This window comes from Clytia hemisphaerica, unplaced genomic scaffold (assembly GCF_902728285.1).
Source record: "Clytia hemisphaerica strain Z4C2 unplaced genomic scaffold, Clytia hemisphaerica genome assembly, whole genome shotgun sequence".
NCBI lineage: Eukaryota > Metazoa > Cnidaria > Hydrozoa > Leptothecata > Clytiidae > Clytia > Clytia hemisphaerica.
Genome location: NW_027103282.1, coordinates 1,691,670 through 1,704,930, shown reverse-complemented (window position 1 = coordinate 1,704,930; position 13,261 = coordinate 1,691,670). Strand labels below are relative to the sequence as shown.

Genomic DNA, 13,261 nt, shown 5'->3' with positions numbered 1-13,261 from the left:
TCCTGTGTAGGTTAAAATGTAACTTCGATTAGTTAGTCAGTTAATCCATTGTACGTGTTCAGAAAAATTGTAAAAAAATGTATAACCTGTATGATATACCGTGAGATTGGGTAACTTGCATCAGTGGAGGCTAACATGCATAGCCCTCAAATAAATGACCTGGCTGGTCATTAAAATGCAACTACACAGCTCCGCTCGCAGCTCTACTCTACCATTTTTGTTTTGATTTAACTTTGTATTTTAATGACCAGCCAGGTCTTTCATTTGAGGGCTATGCATGTTAGCCTCCACTGATGCAAGTTACCCAATCTCACGGTATACAGGTTTTTTTTACAACTTACAAGTCACATATTGCTTATTTCAATTTACTTAATTTTATATCTCAACTTCACTCTTCAGGTTTGTACGGTCGGTGGTGTATACAATATTAAAGGAACTAAATCTCTGAAAGAAACCTTGGATTTGAGTGTTTCAAATTCAGCTTTAAAGTATGGTTTTGAGGTATATAAAATATAAATCATTTATCATGTTTTCAATTGTAATTTCGTATACAGGATGGTAAAATTTGAGAAATCATACATTTGTATGTTATCTGCAATTTGTTATAGTTCCAGTAGTGAATCTTTTTAAACAAATCTGATTTGTGTTTTCATATTTTTAATTTTTATGCTATATAATATAGTTACTGTACTGTATGGATTTTTTATTAGCTTATATATTTTAAACTTCTTCTGTTATTTTTTAGCCTATGATACAAGAGTTTTCGAGCATAATTCAATTTGTGGTTTGTTATCACAACAGATGCTTAACAGAATATTTATTTAAGTATTTTAACTGGGGGGGGGGTACTAGGGCAAGATAGGTTACGGGGATGCTCTGCTGGTCAGGGTACCTTTTTTAACCTCCATGAGTCCCAGGTAGGGTCGCAAAAACACCAAAATAGAAAAATCAGTCCCTCGTAGGGTGCCTATTTTTCGAAAATTTGGGGAAAAAGTAGAAAATTTGAGAAAATTTTGGAATTTCAGTCCCATTCAGGGTCACTTACTTTTGGTTACTTTTGGTTGTCTTCGAGCTTCATGCTCTGGCAAGAAACTTTCTGCTTCACACCACAATGCTGCATCCATCAAACCTGAATAAGGAAGGATGTCAGCAGCTAAACAGTTTTCATGTCAAGAATGGAGTTAGAGTCGGCTCTCCTGCACCCTGTGTAACCATGAATCTGTGGCTCGTCTGGGATCGAACTGAGGTGTCTGTCTAGAGAGTTTTTGAACTTTTCGACTGTAACATTCTTCATATCTCTAATACTCTTGGGCATCGAATTGAATAATTTAGCACCTTGCACAACAAGCGTGCTATCACGTAGTTTTGAACTATGGGTGCGAACACACATCCTTCCCAATCTTGGGAGTTCCTTGAATTGAAATTTATTGTTGATGTTTGGAACCAGATTTTCAGCTATTTTCCATGTATACAGGATCCGATATCTCTCCCTTCTTCTTTGAAGTGAGTAAAGTTTTAGCTTTTTCAGACAATCCCAATAGTTTTTTGGAGTGCCAGTTATTCTTTTGAGAAATGATTTTTGGATTTCTTCTAATCTTTGGGTAGAACTGACAGCACTTGGACTCCATAGGACTGAGCAATATTCAATGACTGGAATAACCAATGATTTGTAAAGAGTAAGCATTAGTTGGGGTAAACGCGAAGAGAAAGTCCGCAGAATCCAGGAAATCAAGTTTTTTGCTTTCTCAATGACTGAATTTATTTGATGTGTAAAGACAGCATCATCTGACATTAGTACTCCCAGGTCCTTCACAAATTTCTTCCTTTCGATATTTTCTCCTGAAGGGGATTTGTAGTGAGTTTGGTTTTTTATTTCTTCATCTGGACCATAGCGTAGAAGTTCAAACTTTTGTGTCATTTAGTTTCATGTTGTTTTTTCTTCAGTCCAGTCATAGACTTTTTCTAGTTCTTTTTGAAGAATTTCAACATCCTTTGTGTTTTTGATTGATTTGGTGGCACGTGTATCATCAGCAAATGATTTCAATATACAGTACAGTACTTTTTCATCAATGTCACCAATCAATATTAGAAATATAAGAGGTCCCAATACACTGCCTTGAGGGACTCCTGAAATTACTTTCTGGGCTTTGGACTTGACACCATTTACTATTACTGTTTGATATCTTTCAGTAAGGAATGATTCAATCCATCTGTGGATTGGTCCGGATATACCCAATTGCTTTAATTTCCCAAGTACAACTGCATGATCGACTTTGTCGAAAGCCTTTGAGAAATCAAGGTAAACAACATCTGCATTCAAACCCTCATCTAATATGTCAAGAATGAGGTCGTGTTGCTCGAGAAGCTGACTAAGGCAGGATCTCCCACTTCTGAAACCATGTTGGTTTGGATTGAAAAGGTCATTGTTGTTCATGTGATTTACAATATGATTTCTCAATATTTTCTCGAAAATTTTTATCACATGCGAGGTGAGTGCAACAGGTCTGTAGTTGGCAGCCAGAGATCTGCTTCCTCCTTTGTGAATTGGTGTTATGTTATGGTGCATTTTTTCAGTTCAGTTGGAACAAGACCTATTTCTAGGCTTTTCTTCCAGAGTAAACACAGTGGAACGGATAACTCATCTTTGCATTTTTTGAGAAACATAGCTGGAAATCCATCAGGTCCTGCAGAAGATGATGGAGACAGCTCATTTATTGCTTTAACGATTGAGTCTTCTGTTATGTTAATCTCATCAATCTTGACGTTTGTTTTGTCTTGGTTAGGTTGTGGTTGTGGTTGCTTTGGTTTACTGAACACTTTAGCATATTGGTCGGCTAAGAGATCAGCCATTTCTTTGCTTCTTTGTGTAAGTTCTTCATTGCAATTCAATAGGGGTCCGATATTAGACCGAATTTTCGATTTCTTTTTTGCATAGGTAAAGAAATATTTTGAATTCTTTTTAATTGAGTCAATCACTTTGCTTTCCACGTGACGCTTTGACTCATTAAAAGATTTTTTTTTGAAGTTTTTTCTCAATTTGTAAAAGTTCATCTTTTATCTTGTCTTTCTTGGATTTGGAGTTGGTGTGTAAAAGTTTTTTTTGTTAATTTTTCTTCTTCTTTTTGTAAGAGAGTGACGGTATCTCTCAGCTTTTGATTTCGTTTTTGATGTGGTCTTGGCCTTCACGGGAACTCTGCTTTCGCATATCTGTAGCATATGTTGTTGAAGGTTTCCAAAATAACATCTGGGTCTTCAGTATCGAACTCACTTGGCCATTGTTGAGACATATTTGAGATCATTTTTAATAGTTTCCCAATCAATGTCATCAGCAAAATAATTCAGTGTGTTGAATTTTGTGCGTGGCTCTTGTTGATCGTCGTCCAGAAAGGAGTTTTGAACTTTCAGAGTTGTTGATACTAGTACAATTTCGTGATGAGATGTGCTTTGCAATACAGGTACTGTTGTGTAGCTGTGTATTATTTGTTCGTTGTTAGTGAAAACAAGGTCTAATGTATTTCCGTCCTTGTGTGTTGGCAAATCGATATATTGTGACATGAAGTATTCGTTGCAAAACTGATTCAAAGAGTTTAGAATAAGACGGTCGTTGATAGTACATCCTGATTTTGGAAGGCCCTCAGGCCAAGTTGCTTTTGGAAGGTTGAAATCACCTCCAAAAATGATATTTGGTACGGTTTCTAACTTTGAAAGTGCATTTTTTACACCATTGATAGGAATGATAAAATCATTTGCGGTTGAAGGATTACCATTTGCTTTGTCGTCAGGTTGTCGGTAGACTACCAGGATAGCCATATTTTCGATGCTTGAGTATAGGCAAAGAAGTTGTACACTGGGCGAGGAGTGAGAATAGATTTTTTCGCATGAAGCTGCAATATCATCCCTGACATAAAAACAAACTCCACCAGTAAATCTGCCTCTAGATTTCTTCTTTCTTGTTGAATCACATCGGAAGGGAGTGAAACCTTCTACTTTAAGTTCTGCGTCTTTATGGTTATATAACCAAGTTTCTGACAATCCAACAAAAAGTTGGTTTTCATTACAAACATTATCTTTAATAAAGGGAACTTTGCTGGGTACTGTTTGTGGACAAAGCCCTTGTATGTTAAAAAATGCAAAGCTATTTACTACTGGAATGTTTGCATTGGGTTGAATGGTAGTTGAGGGATTTGGAATGGTGGTCTGAGCGGTAGTCCTTGTGGGGGTATTTGGGGGTCACTTTTTTCGCAAATTTTGAGTCCCACGTAGGGTCCATTTTTCGAACCTCAGCGGAGCACCCCCGTCGGTCGACAAGGGTAGTACCCCCCCCCCGGGATTTTAATATACTGTTCCTTGACTACTTAAGGATACTATTTCTTTGAGTAATTTGCTTAAAAAATATTTGGCAAATTATTACTTTCAATAATGTGGCAATTGTTCAATATTTAACTTTTACCTTTGATATATTTTAATTAGATACTCTACTTGATTGAAACAATTCAATCAGATTGCATAAGCCTGAAATTAAAAAAATCTTAGATTTCTGAGCAGTAAGTCAATGCGCAACATAAAGAAACATGTATAAATTCTATGAAATATTGTTTTCATTGATTTTTAGGAGGTCAGGCAGAATGTTTATGGTTTTCATTCATCAGAGGTTACCAAAACATTGGAGATTTTTGAAACAGGTGAATATTGTGTGACAATTCATGGCAAACCCATACTAAAGGAGGCATTGGCCAGTCTTAATTTTCCAAATATTGCTACATTGAAAAATACAGATGAATTCTTTAAAGCATTACACCAATCTAATATATGTAAAGGTAATGAAGACTTTCCAGATTTAGTTTCCAGAAAGGTTGGCAACCAAGATAATTTCAAATTTCTATCAACGGATAAAAGTGTTACAAGTCAATTAGAAACCTCAGATGGCAAAACCTTCTTTGACATGAAAACAATACGACATGAAAACTGTGATTTGATTATTGATCCCAGCAAAGGTTGGTTTTGAATATTTATGTTATTACCCTAACAACATAATATAGTTGTTCCTGTATGCTTGATGCTTGTATGAGGTTACAAATAGAATTACAGTAGCAAAGATATTTTGAAAATCCAAATTATATTACCTCAATTAAACTTGTGATTTCAATTTGAGTTTAGATATAAGTGTTATTTAAGATAATAGTTACTGGTGGACTAAATCGATTGATTTGTAGCCTAGTTTTCAATCATAATAACATGGTTAGTTTCAAAAGAATTTCATATTCTATTGCACAGGAGATAGATGTGATACATGTTCAAAGTATCGGTCAACATTATTTGCAATGCGGTCAAGAAAGAGAAAGTCTACCGAAGATGTTATCCTTCCCACTACAAATAACAGGTTTCCAATTTCGCACTACTAACAAAAGATTTTATTTCATGATCATTCATGAGACCTTCATGGTTTGATGTGTGTTTGTGTAGCAAAATCCTTAAAAAAAAGCTTCTGGGTTAGAAAGGGCTGATCGTCTAACTGTTTTCATTTTAGATACTTGGATCGTGAGCAATTGATAAAAAAGATTGAACTTTTACAGATTGAAAAGGCGAATATTGTTCGTAATTACAATTCTATGAAGAAGTATGTCAGAAGAGAAGTTTTTTCAGAAGGTGTTGACCTTGACAAATCCACCCAAAATCTTTGTAGTGCAGTTCTAAAACAGAATGACAACCCATTCAAGGAGGACAGTCCCCAAAATTTGCTCTGGAATGAGCAAAAAAAGCATGCAAGTATAGACCCCAGAGGAATGCGATGGCATCCACTCATCATCAGGTGGAGTTTGAGTATATATCTCAAATCACCAGCCACTTACAAACATATACAAACCGGACCATTTATGTATCTCCCCTGTAAAAGTACCCTTTTGAAATATATAAACTTTACTACCCCTGGTTGTGGTTTCAACCCAGATATTATTCAGCGTCTTTTGAAGAAAGTGAGGGAAACATGTACAAAAGAGGCACAGTGTAATGTTGGATTGGTTTTTGACGAAATGAAGATTAAAGTAAGTTTGATGTAGTCTGAAGGAAGAAGTTGATATAGACATAGTTTGAAATGGTTTATTATGCTGTTGTATTCTATTCCTGAGAAAGTCAGAACCTAATTTTTGTTGTATTTATTGTTCTTAATCTTTCTGAATTCAAAACTTAGGAACTAATTTTACTGTTTTCAGAGTGGCTTGGTTTTTGATAAGTTGACAGGAAAGTTGGTTGGATTCACAGAAATGGGTGAGATAAACGATGACTTGGAACGCTTTGAGAGGTTTTGCTCAGAAGATGGTGTCAAAGAAAAATCTGTTGCTAAATATGTCATGGTTTTTATGGCACGTGGGCTTTGTTCAGGACTGGAATATGTCTTTGGGCACTTCGCAAGTGAGGGTTTCACTTCAGATCAAATTTTCTACTGTGCCCATGAAGCAACTGGTATTTTAGAAAGTCTTGGTTTGAAAGTTCGATGCATTACAGCAGATGGAGCTACTCCGAACAGGAAATTCTTTGAATTACACAAGTTTCATGACGACACTTCCAACCTGTTCCACGGTCATGTATACTGGGCATACAACCCTTGGGCATACTCCACGATGAGAAAGATCTACTTTTTTTCAGACCCTCCGCATCTTATGAAAACCACCAGAAATAACTTGGAGAACTCATACGCCAACAAAGAGAGCAGAACCCTTGTTGTAACTTGATTTTGCTTTTCAGCTTTGTTTTTCCATAATTTTAAGTTGAAAACATTACATTAAAATTTTGAACATAATGGCTCACATTGAAAATGTTCTACATATTTAATAAGAGCTTGATTTCAAGAGAAAGATCTAATTTTAACAGGTTCAATCAGTACCCTTCTTTTCATTTTGAAACAAGCTTTAAACATGTTAAGATTCTTTTTGTTATTATATAGTTTGATGGAAAAGATATGGGATGGCACCAAATAAGCAATGTATTCGACTGGGATCTTGGACCTTCTAGATACTGCCCTGGAATCCGGTTCGGTCACAAACTCAGGCAGGAACACATAAAACTAGATCCAAGGAGCAGAATGCGTGTAAATCTTGCAGCCCAGGTAGAGTGTGATATGAATTAAGTAAATTATTTTTGCTGATTTCTGTGTTTAATATTTTAAGTAGCTCATTTTAAGGTAGCTCACGAAGTTATGGTCATTTTTTAAACTGAAACTGACAAAAGCCATCATTTACTCCTTTCTGGCTATAAAATCTTAATTCTCCATCATCTGATAACATGGAAAACCCAAAAAGTTTATTTCTTTTCGCTAGGATTATTATTCAAACTTTTAGGTTTTGAGTAGCACCGTTGCTGATATGCTAGATGAACAAAGGGAAGCTGGTGAAAGTTCTGGAACAGAATCGCTTTCAAAGTTCATACGCTTGATGGACCAGTTTTTTGATTGCCTTAATGTTTCGCAGCTCGTTAACAAGACAGGAAAGAGAGCAAAAGACAAGTACACCAGCTCAAGTGATTGGCGGTTTGAGGTGAGCTTTTAAATCTTTAGAAACTATAATTCTTATCTGATAATTTTTTTTAGCAAAATACAAAGTACCATATAAAACACAACTGAACAATATGGATCTAAAGCTTTTTGCTTATAAATATTTTTGAGCTATATATTGAATGCAGTTGTAGCTCTTCGATAAATTTAGAATATTGATTTTATTTTCAGTGGCTCGAGTCGAAATTCTTAAAGTTTTTTGACGATTGGGATGACCAAGTAAACATCCAAGAAAACTTGAAGGCTGACGAAAAAGCCAGGTTGAAGCTTTCCAAGCAAACATTAACTGGATTGCGCATAACAAGTAAGATACATTCTTGAAGCAAATATCAACCACATTAGTATCAGGCTATTGTATATATATCTATATATTTCGTACTAAAAGGTCTTAGGACCCATTATCCGTTTGGTTATGCTGTCTATAACTTAGGCTGAACTTTTTTCTTACTATATTTTGCTATGGTATGGCATACAGTATGATAATCTTCCTCGTTTTGAAGATCGATAAGGTCGATATTATACGTAAGGTAGAGTGTTATTGTGACGTTATTTCCTTTTTCAATCTGCCCATTTTTTGAGGGGAAAGTTCATGCGATTTGAGTTCATTTTCAAATCTAGTAATTGATTTTCTTTACCTGCAGCAATGTCATTCATCAAACTGGGGAAATTACTCTTTGATGAAGAGAATGCAGGGTTCTTTCTCTCGGAGAAGATATCGCAGGACCCCGTGGAAGAGTATTTCTCGAAGCAACGAGCAAAGGGAGGCTCAAATGAAAATCCAGACCTTAATATGGTAAATCGTAACGTTTTAGCGCTCGATGTTACTGGAGATGAACTGCTCCAGGTTTTGAACGGGAATGTCCGAAAAAACAAAAAGGACCGTCAACAACACACGTTGGACGTAACGGATATGACACGATTACCGACGAGGAAGAGAAGTAAGCCATGAACCATCATGAGACAATTTATTGTTACTGACATTACGAATGATTTTTCTGAATGAATTTTGAACTAATCTTTTGCTTGTTCTCCAGAAAAGTGGTGGAATATTCATTTAATCAAATTGAAAAATTGAACTTGTTGGAATGCACGTTCGTCTTTGACTACTTAAAACTTCTTAACTTTTGAATTGAAGGAGCCTCGTTTTTAGATATTTATTTTTTATAAAAAGATCTTAAAATTAGTATTTATATAGTTTTATTATTGTATACACACTTTTTTATTAGAGCAGTAAATTTTGGTCCAGGCTTGAATGCTCTTGATTTTTCGAATATTTTTAGATTCTTTAGTTCTTAACATGCTCATTTCACTCACCTATTGACTTAAAAAGGGTTTATAATTAGCATTTTCTGGGCCAGTTTTTTTTCAAATCTAAGGCTCAAATTGTTCTAATAAGGTTTCAGCCAAAAATGAGTCTCATGTTCTTATGAAAAAGCGTTAATCATTGTTCTGAGAATACAATAGTGATGCAATTTATGTTGCGGTATTTTATAGTTTTATATGCGATGATTATACATTGTCAGATTTAATTTTCAAACTGTAGATCTAAAGTTATTATTAAATCCAGTCAACTGTGGTCCTGGAAAAGACATTTAATAATCAGAAGCTAACTGTCAATTCATTCCTATCGAACTCTTATATCTTAGTTCTGGACCAGTGCTGTGCGAGCCAAAGATTATAAAAATTGAATCATTAGTAACAGATCATACATATTTCCTGGCCAAAGATTTCATTTTTCAGGATCTTTTAAAAGACCGGAAAAGATGCCAAATGTGATTAATGCAGGGATACAAAAGAAAGAAACAAAACGTTTTGGCTAAGGCTTTAGAGATCCAATTATTTTTACGCTCACCGAAAGAAGAAGAATTCAAAAGTTGTTATCATTTAAAGAAATAAATGACATTTAAAGAACAAATAATTATGATACTAGCCTAGCCATCAGTTTTACATCATATAATTTAAGTAAAAAGGAAATCAAATGTTTCAAGTGATCGACCAAATCGGTCGTTTCGTTTTCTTTATTATTTAAAAAGAAAGCACTTATTTCAAAATTACAAATCTAAAAAATGTGTCACTAGAGGTTTGACTTACGACCTGTAGATGCCATCTTTAGGATGGAGAAAGTCAGCAACAAAATTAAATTGAGCAATAACAGAAAAAAGGTCAATGCTAGAACTTTGAAAATACGAACCATTTTGCAAAAAAGTTAGGACCAAATGAGGTCAAGCTCAAGGCTACGAGAGGTTCATCTACATGCCAAAAATCTCAACCATTCCATCAGAATTTGAAATACTAATAATAAGGGCTTTTAATGTTAATAAAATAATTTAACAAAAGAAGAAAAGTTGTTTACAGTACACCAGCAAATAGTGTAACTTAAAATGTTAAAATAAAAAACTGCTACAGTAGGCCCTCAGAATGAATTACGAGGAAAAAGCTAAAAAAAACCATTTCATTTTAGATTCAACTTCTGAAAGTGAGATTCCATTGCCACTCTAAAAAAAAACCAGAACTCCAAATAGTTTCAAATCGAATTTCATTAACAGAGATGCCTTGGAGTTTTTACAAGATGCTTAAAACTGATTGGTTATTTTTAAACAATAGGGATAACGCGTTCTTTAGAAAAAGTAATAAAATCGTTTGTCTCAACATTTAACGACCAACAGAGTCATCAAAGAACTTGTAAAAACTCAAGCTTGACCCCATTAACAAGGCTAACTTTATTAAAAGGTTATCATCCCACATCTGGAAACTAAGCACCTGGTTCTCATTTGTGCCCCTCAGTAAAGAAATTTCAAATTGCAAGGAGGTGATGAAATGGAATCTTTGTCGAAACAAGAATATAAAGCCCATGTAAGTATTAATGATATATATAAATAAAAGCAACAAAAAGACATTTGCTTCTGCCTGTTTCAAAAAAACATTGTAAAAAATATATATAAAATAAAAAAAATTAGGCACTGAGACCTTTCCTCAAACCGACTTCGGCTTTTTTTGATAGTTTATCTTCAGTATGGCGTAATTTAGCAACTTGAATCCAGGCTGTTACAAAGGAACGTACGCGCAAATTCACCCATTTCTTTAAAATGATTTCTTTTAAAGTCATTTTAAGTTTTTCAGATACAACCATTCTACTCAATGAGGCCCATGTGCTCTCGATGCTCATGCTTTTTAAAAGCTTGCTTAAAATGATATCCCTCAAGTCCTCTCCATTGTAGTTTTCAATCAGGGTGACATTTAAAACTTCCCGTACATAAGTTTCAATACGTCTAATGAAAACATAAAATGGTTCTTTAACAATCATTAGTCCTCCTCTATTTATTCGGTTTGTCCATGATAACGTGTAATCATAAAAATCGGTTGCATCCTTTTCATCTCCATCAAGACACCAATTATCAACTATCTGTAGAGCAGCCTTCTTAAGTTCAGATTCTTTGACACGAGAAAACCTTTTTTTAAGGGAAAAAGGAATAAAACCAGCAACATATCGGAGTACTTTTTCCTCTTCGGACGTGAAGCTCACTCTGGTGTAATCAATCTTGGAGGGTTCAATAAGCTGATCATTTTTCCATTTGAGGATCAAGGAAAAGGTTTTTGTGACAATGAAGGTGTAAAGAACATCAAATCCATCTTTATTCATAAGCAACTTATCAAAAATTGTGGCAAACTTGCTTCTTCCAGATTTACTAATAGTTACTGCTGAAAATTTTGTGCAACCGATTTGCCTAGCTTCTGAGCAAAAGTCTGTATTGACAGATGGAATCAAGAGTGATTGAATATGTGTTGCAAATGTGTTCATTTCATTTGACACGAGGTCTGATTTTTCTAGAATGAATTTAGCAGATTTTGCAGCATGATTTCCTGGAGTCAGCTCTTCTCCATGTTTGAGATTGAGGATCTTGTCATTGATGGCTAACTCTAGTGCGATTGTGAAGTGGCTCCCTGCTTCTTTTTCCAATGGTTTCAGCTCGGTTTCATTAAGCACTATAAAAGAGGTAAAGAGTAATCATAAGACAAGCATAATATTACTTTGTACTGTTGTTGTGTTAAGGTAGGATGTGGGAAGACCAGAGAAGCTAAAAGGGTACTACAAATGGTCAGCAAATATTTGTAGAAAATAAAACTTGATACATTGAGTGTGCATCACTCAAAAACATTTGTCAACTGTGTGTGTGTATGTCCTCTAAGAGGTCCAGATCAGACTGTGCCAAAACAAACTTTAAAAAGAAAAAAAAATTAATTGGATTCTGAAATTACCAATTTTATGTCCTTGCTTTGTTCGCCTAGCTGGATTTTGAAAGCATTTCTTTGAGTGATTGTTCATAATTGTGTTGCTACTGAACGTCTCCTTACACCATCTGCATACAAAAACATCTTTGAAAACTTCAGCAGGGTCTGGACAGAACCGAATCGCAGGAACGTCAAGTAAATCTACATCTCTGTCATCTACAAAGGTTATTGCTGGGATAGTCGACAGTACAGCATTTTCATTTGCAAGAATTGTTTGTTCATTACCAGAAAGTTCAATCTCAAAGTCTATTAGACCTTTTCGCCTTTGCGTCCGCCATATTGAATTGTATGCAAAAATACAGGAACGAAAATGCCGTGGTTGGATTTAGTTGGAATGTATGCAAAACATATGCAAGTTTACACAAAGATTAAAAAGACAACAAAGCATCTTATAAATAAATATTATAATCATTAGAACAATAAAAGATGGAATTTCTTAATCCAAAAGGAAATATTTACAGAACAACAAAAGCCTTTTAGGAATTTGTTCTTAAAGACATTGCATATTCTGTTTTCATGCCATTAAGAAATTCCACAAAGACGGAGTACACACATCAAACTTTCAAAACACGCAAACTGAAAGCAGTAATTGTGACGTCACACTTTATCAATGTTTTGATTTGATCATTTGGCGGCTCTATTCCCAGGAGAATAATTTGCCGTCAGCCGAATAAGGATTGTTTTTTACCTTCGCGGGTGATTTTTCAGTTTGAGATTCTGTCTAATGTTATGGTCTTTTGAAGTGCTTGTTCTAAGAGATGAGTGAATATAATTGTTTTTAGTTTTCAAGAGAAGCAAATTTAATCTTTCTTCTACAAGATTACATTTTAATATAATGCCAATTATGCATGTAAGTTTTTATTTAATACTTTCTTTTTGCATATGTTTTGCATACTTTCTAAGGGAATTTCACCACGGCAATTCGGCAACCATAATTTTTGCATACAATTCAATATGGCGGACGCAAAGGCGAAAAGGTCTATTTGTTGAACCTTGCTACCAACATTTTCTGTAACAACGAAAAGCTCTTCTAATTCTTCTTGGCTGTATTCTTCTTCATTAAAGTCGATAATGTTTTCACCGGTGAACTCGTCCATTATCAAAGGTACAAGAAGTCAAAAACCAAAGTTAAAAAAGTAAATTGTGCCAATAAAGTTGCAAGAAAGTACAAGAAAGTCAGCTCTCAGGAATTAGTCGCGCGGCTGAGGTCGAAAAACGTTTCATTTCGTGATACATATTTTAGATTCCAAAAAAAACAACGGAAACTCGCGAATTAGTATGTGTAGATTACAAAATCAAGGCATACAGGAAAACTGGGAGGCGGGAGGCGGGAGGCTGAACCGGGAGCCGGGAGTCGGGAGGCTGAAATAGAAAGTGGGAGGCGGGAGGCGGGAGGCTGAAAACGAAAGTGGGAGGCGGGAGGCT

General features: G+C 35.2%; 2 protein-coding genes across 2 annotated transcripts; one reads left to right on the top strand and one right to left on the bottom strand.

The window, feature by feature from the left end:
• Positions 1–7,345: 7,345 nt before the first annotated feature.
• LOC136804867 (uncharacterized) lies at positions 7,346–8,675 on the top strand. The gene is made up of 3 exons (XM_067061381.1): positions 7,346–7,529; positions 7,718–7,850; positions 8,188–8,675. Exons 1-3 carry the CDS (start codon positions 7,359–7,361, stop codon positions 8,493–8,495), a joined length of 612 nt encoding a protein of 203 aa, XP_066917482.1. The 5' UTR covers positions 7,346–7,358; the 3' UTR covers positions 8,496–8,675.
• Positions 8,676–10,161: 1,486 nt separating this feature from the next.
• Positions 10,162–12,933, bottom strand: LOC136804099 (uncharacterized). The gene is made up of 3 exons (XM_067060848.1): positions 12,783–12,933; positions 11,804–12,082; positions 10,162–11,530 (listed from the first exon to the last, which is right to left on the bottom strand). The coding sequence occupies exons 1-3, from the start codon at positions 12,931–12,933 to the stop codon at positions 10,500–10,502; spliced, it is 1,461 nt and encodes a 486-aa protein (XP_066916949.1). The 3' UTR covers positions 10,162–10,499.
• Between the last annotated feature and the right edge of the window lie 328 nt (positions 12,934–13,261).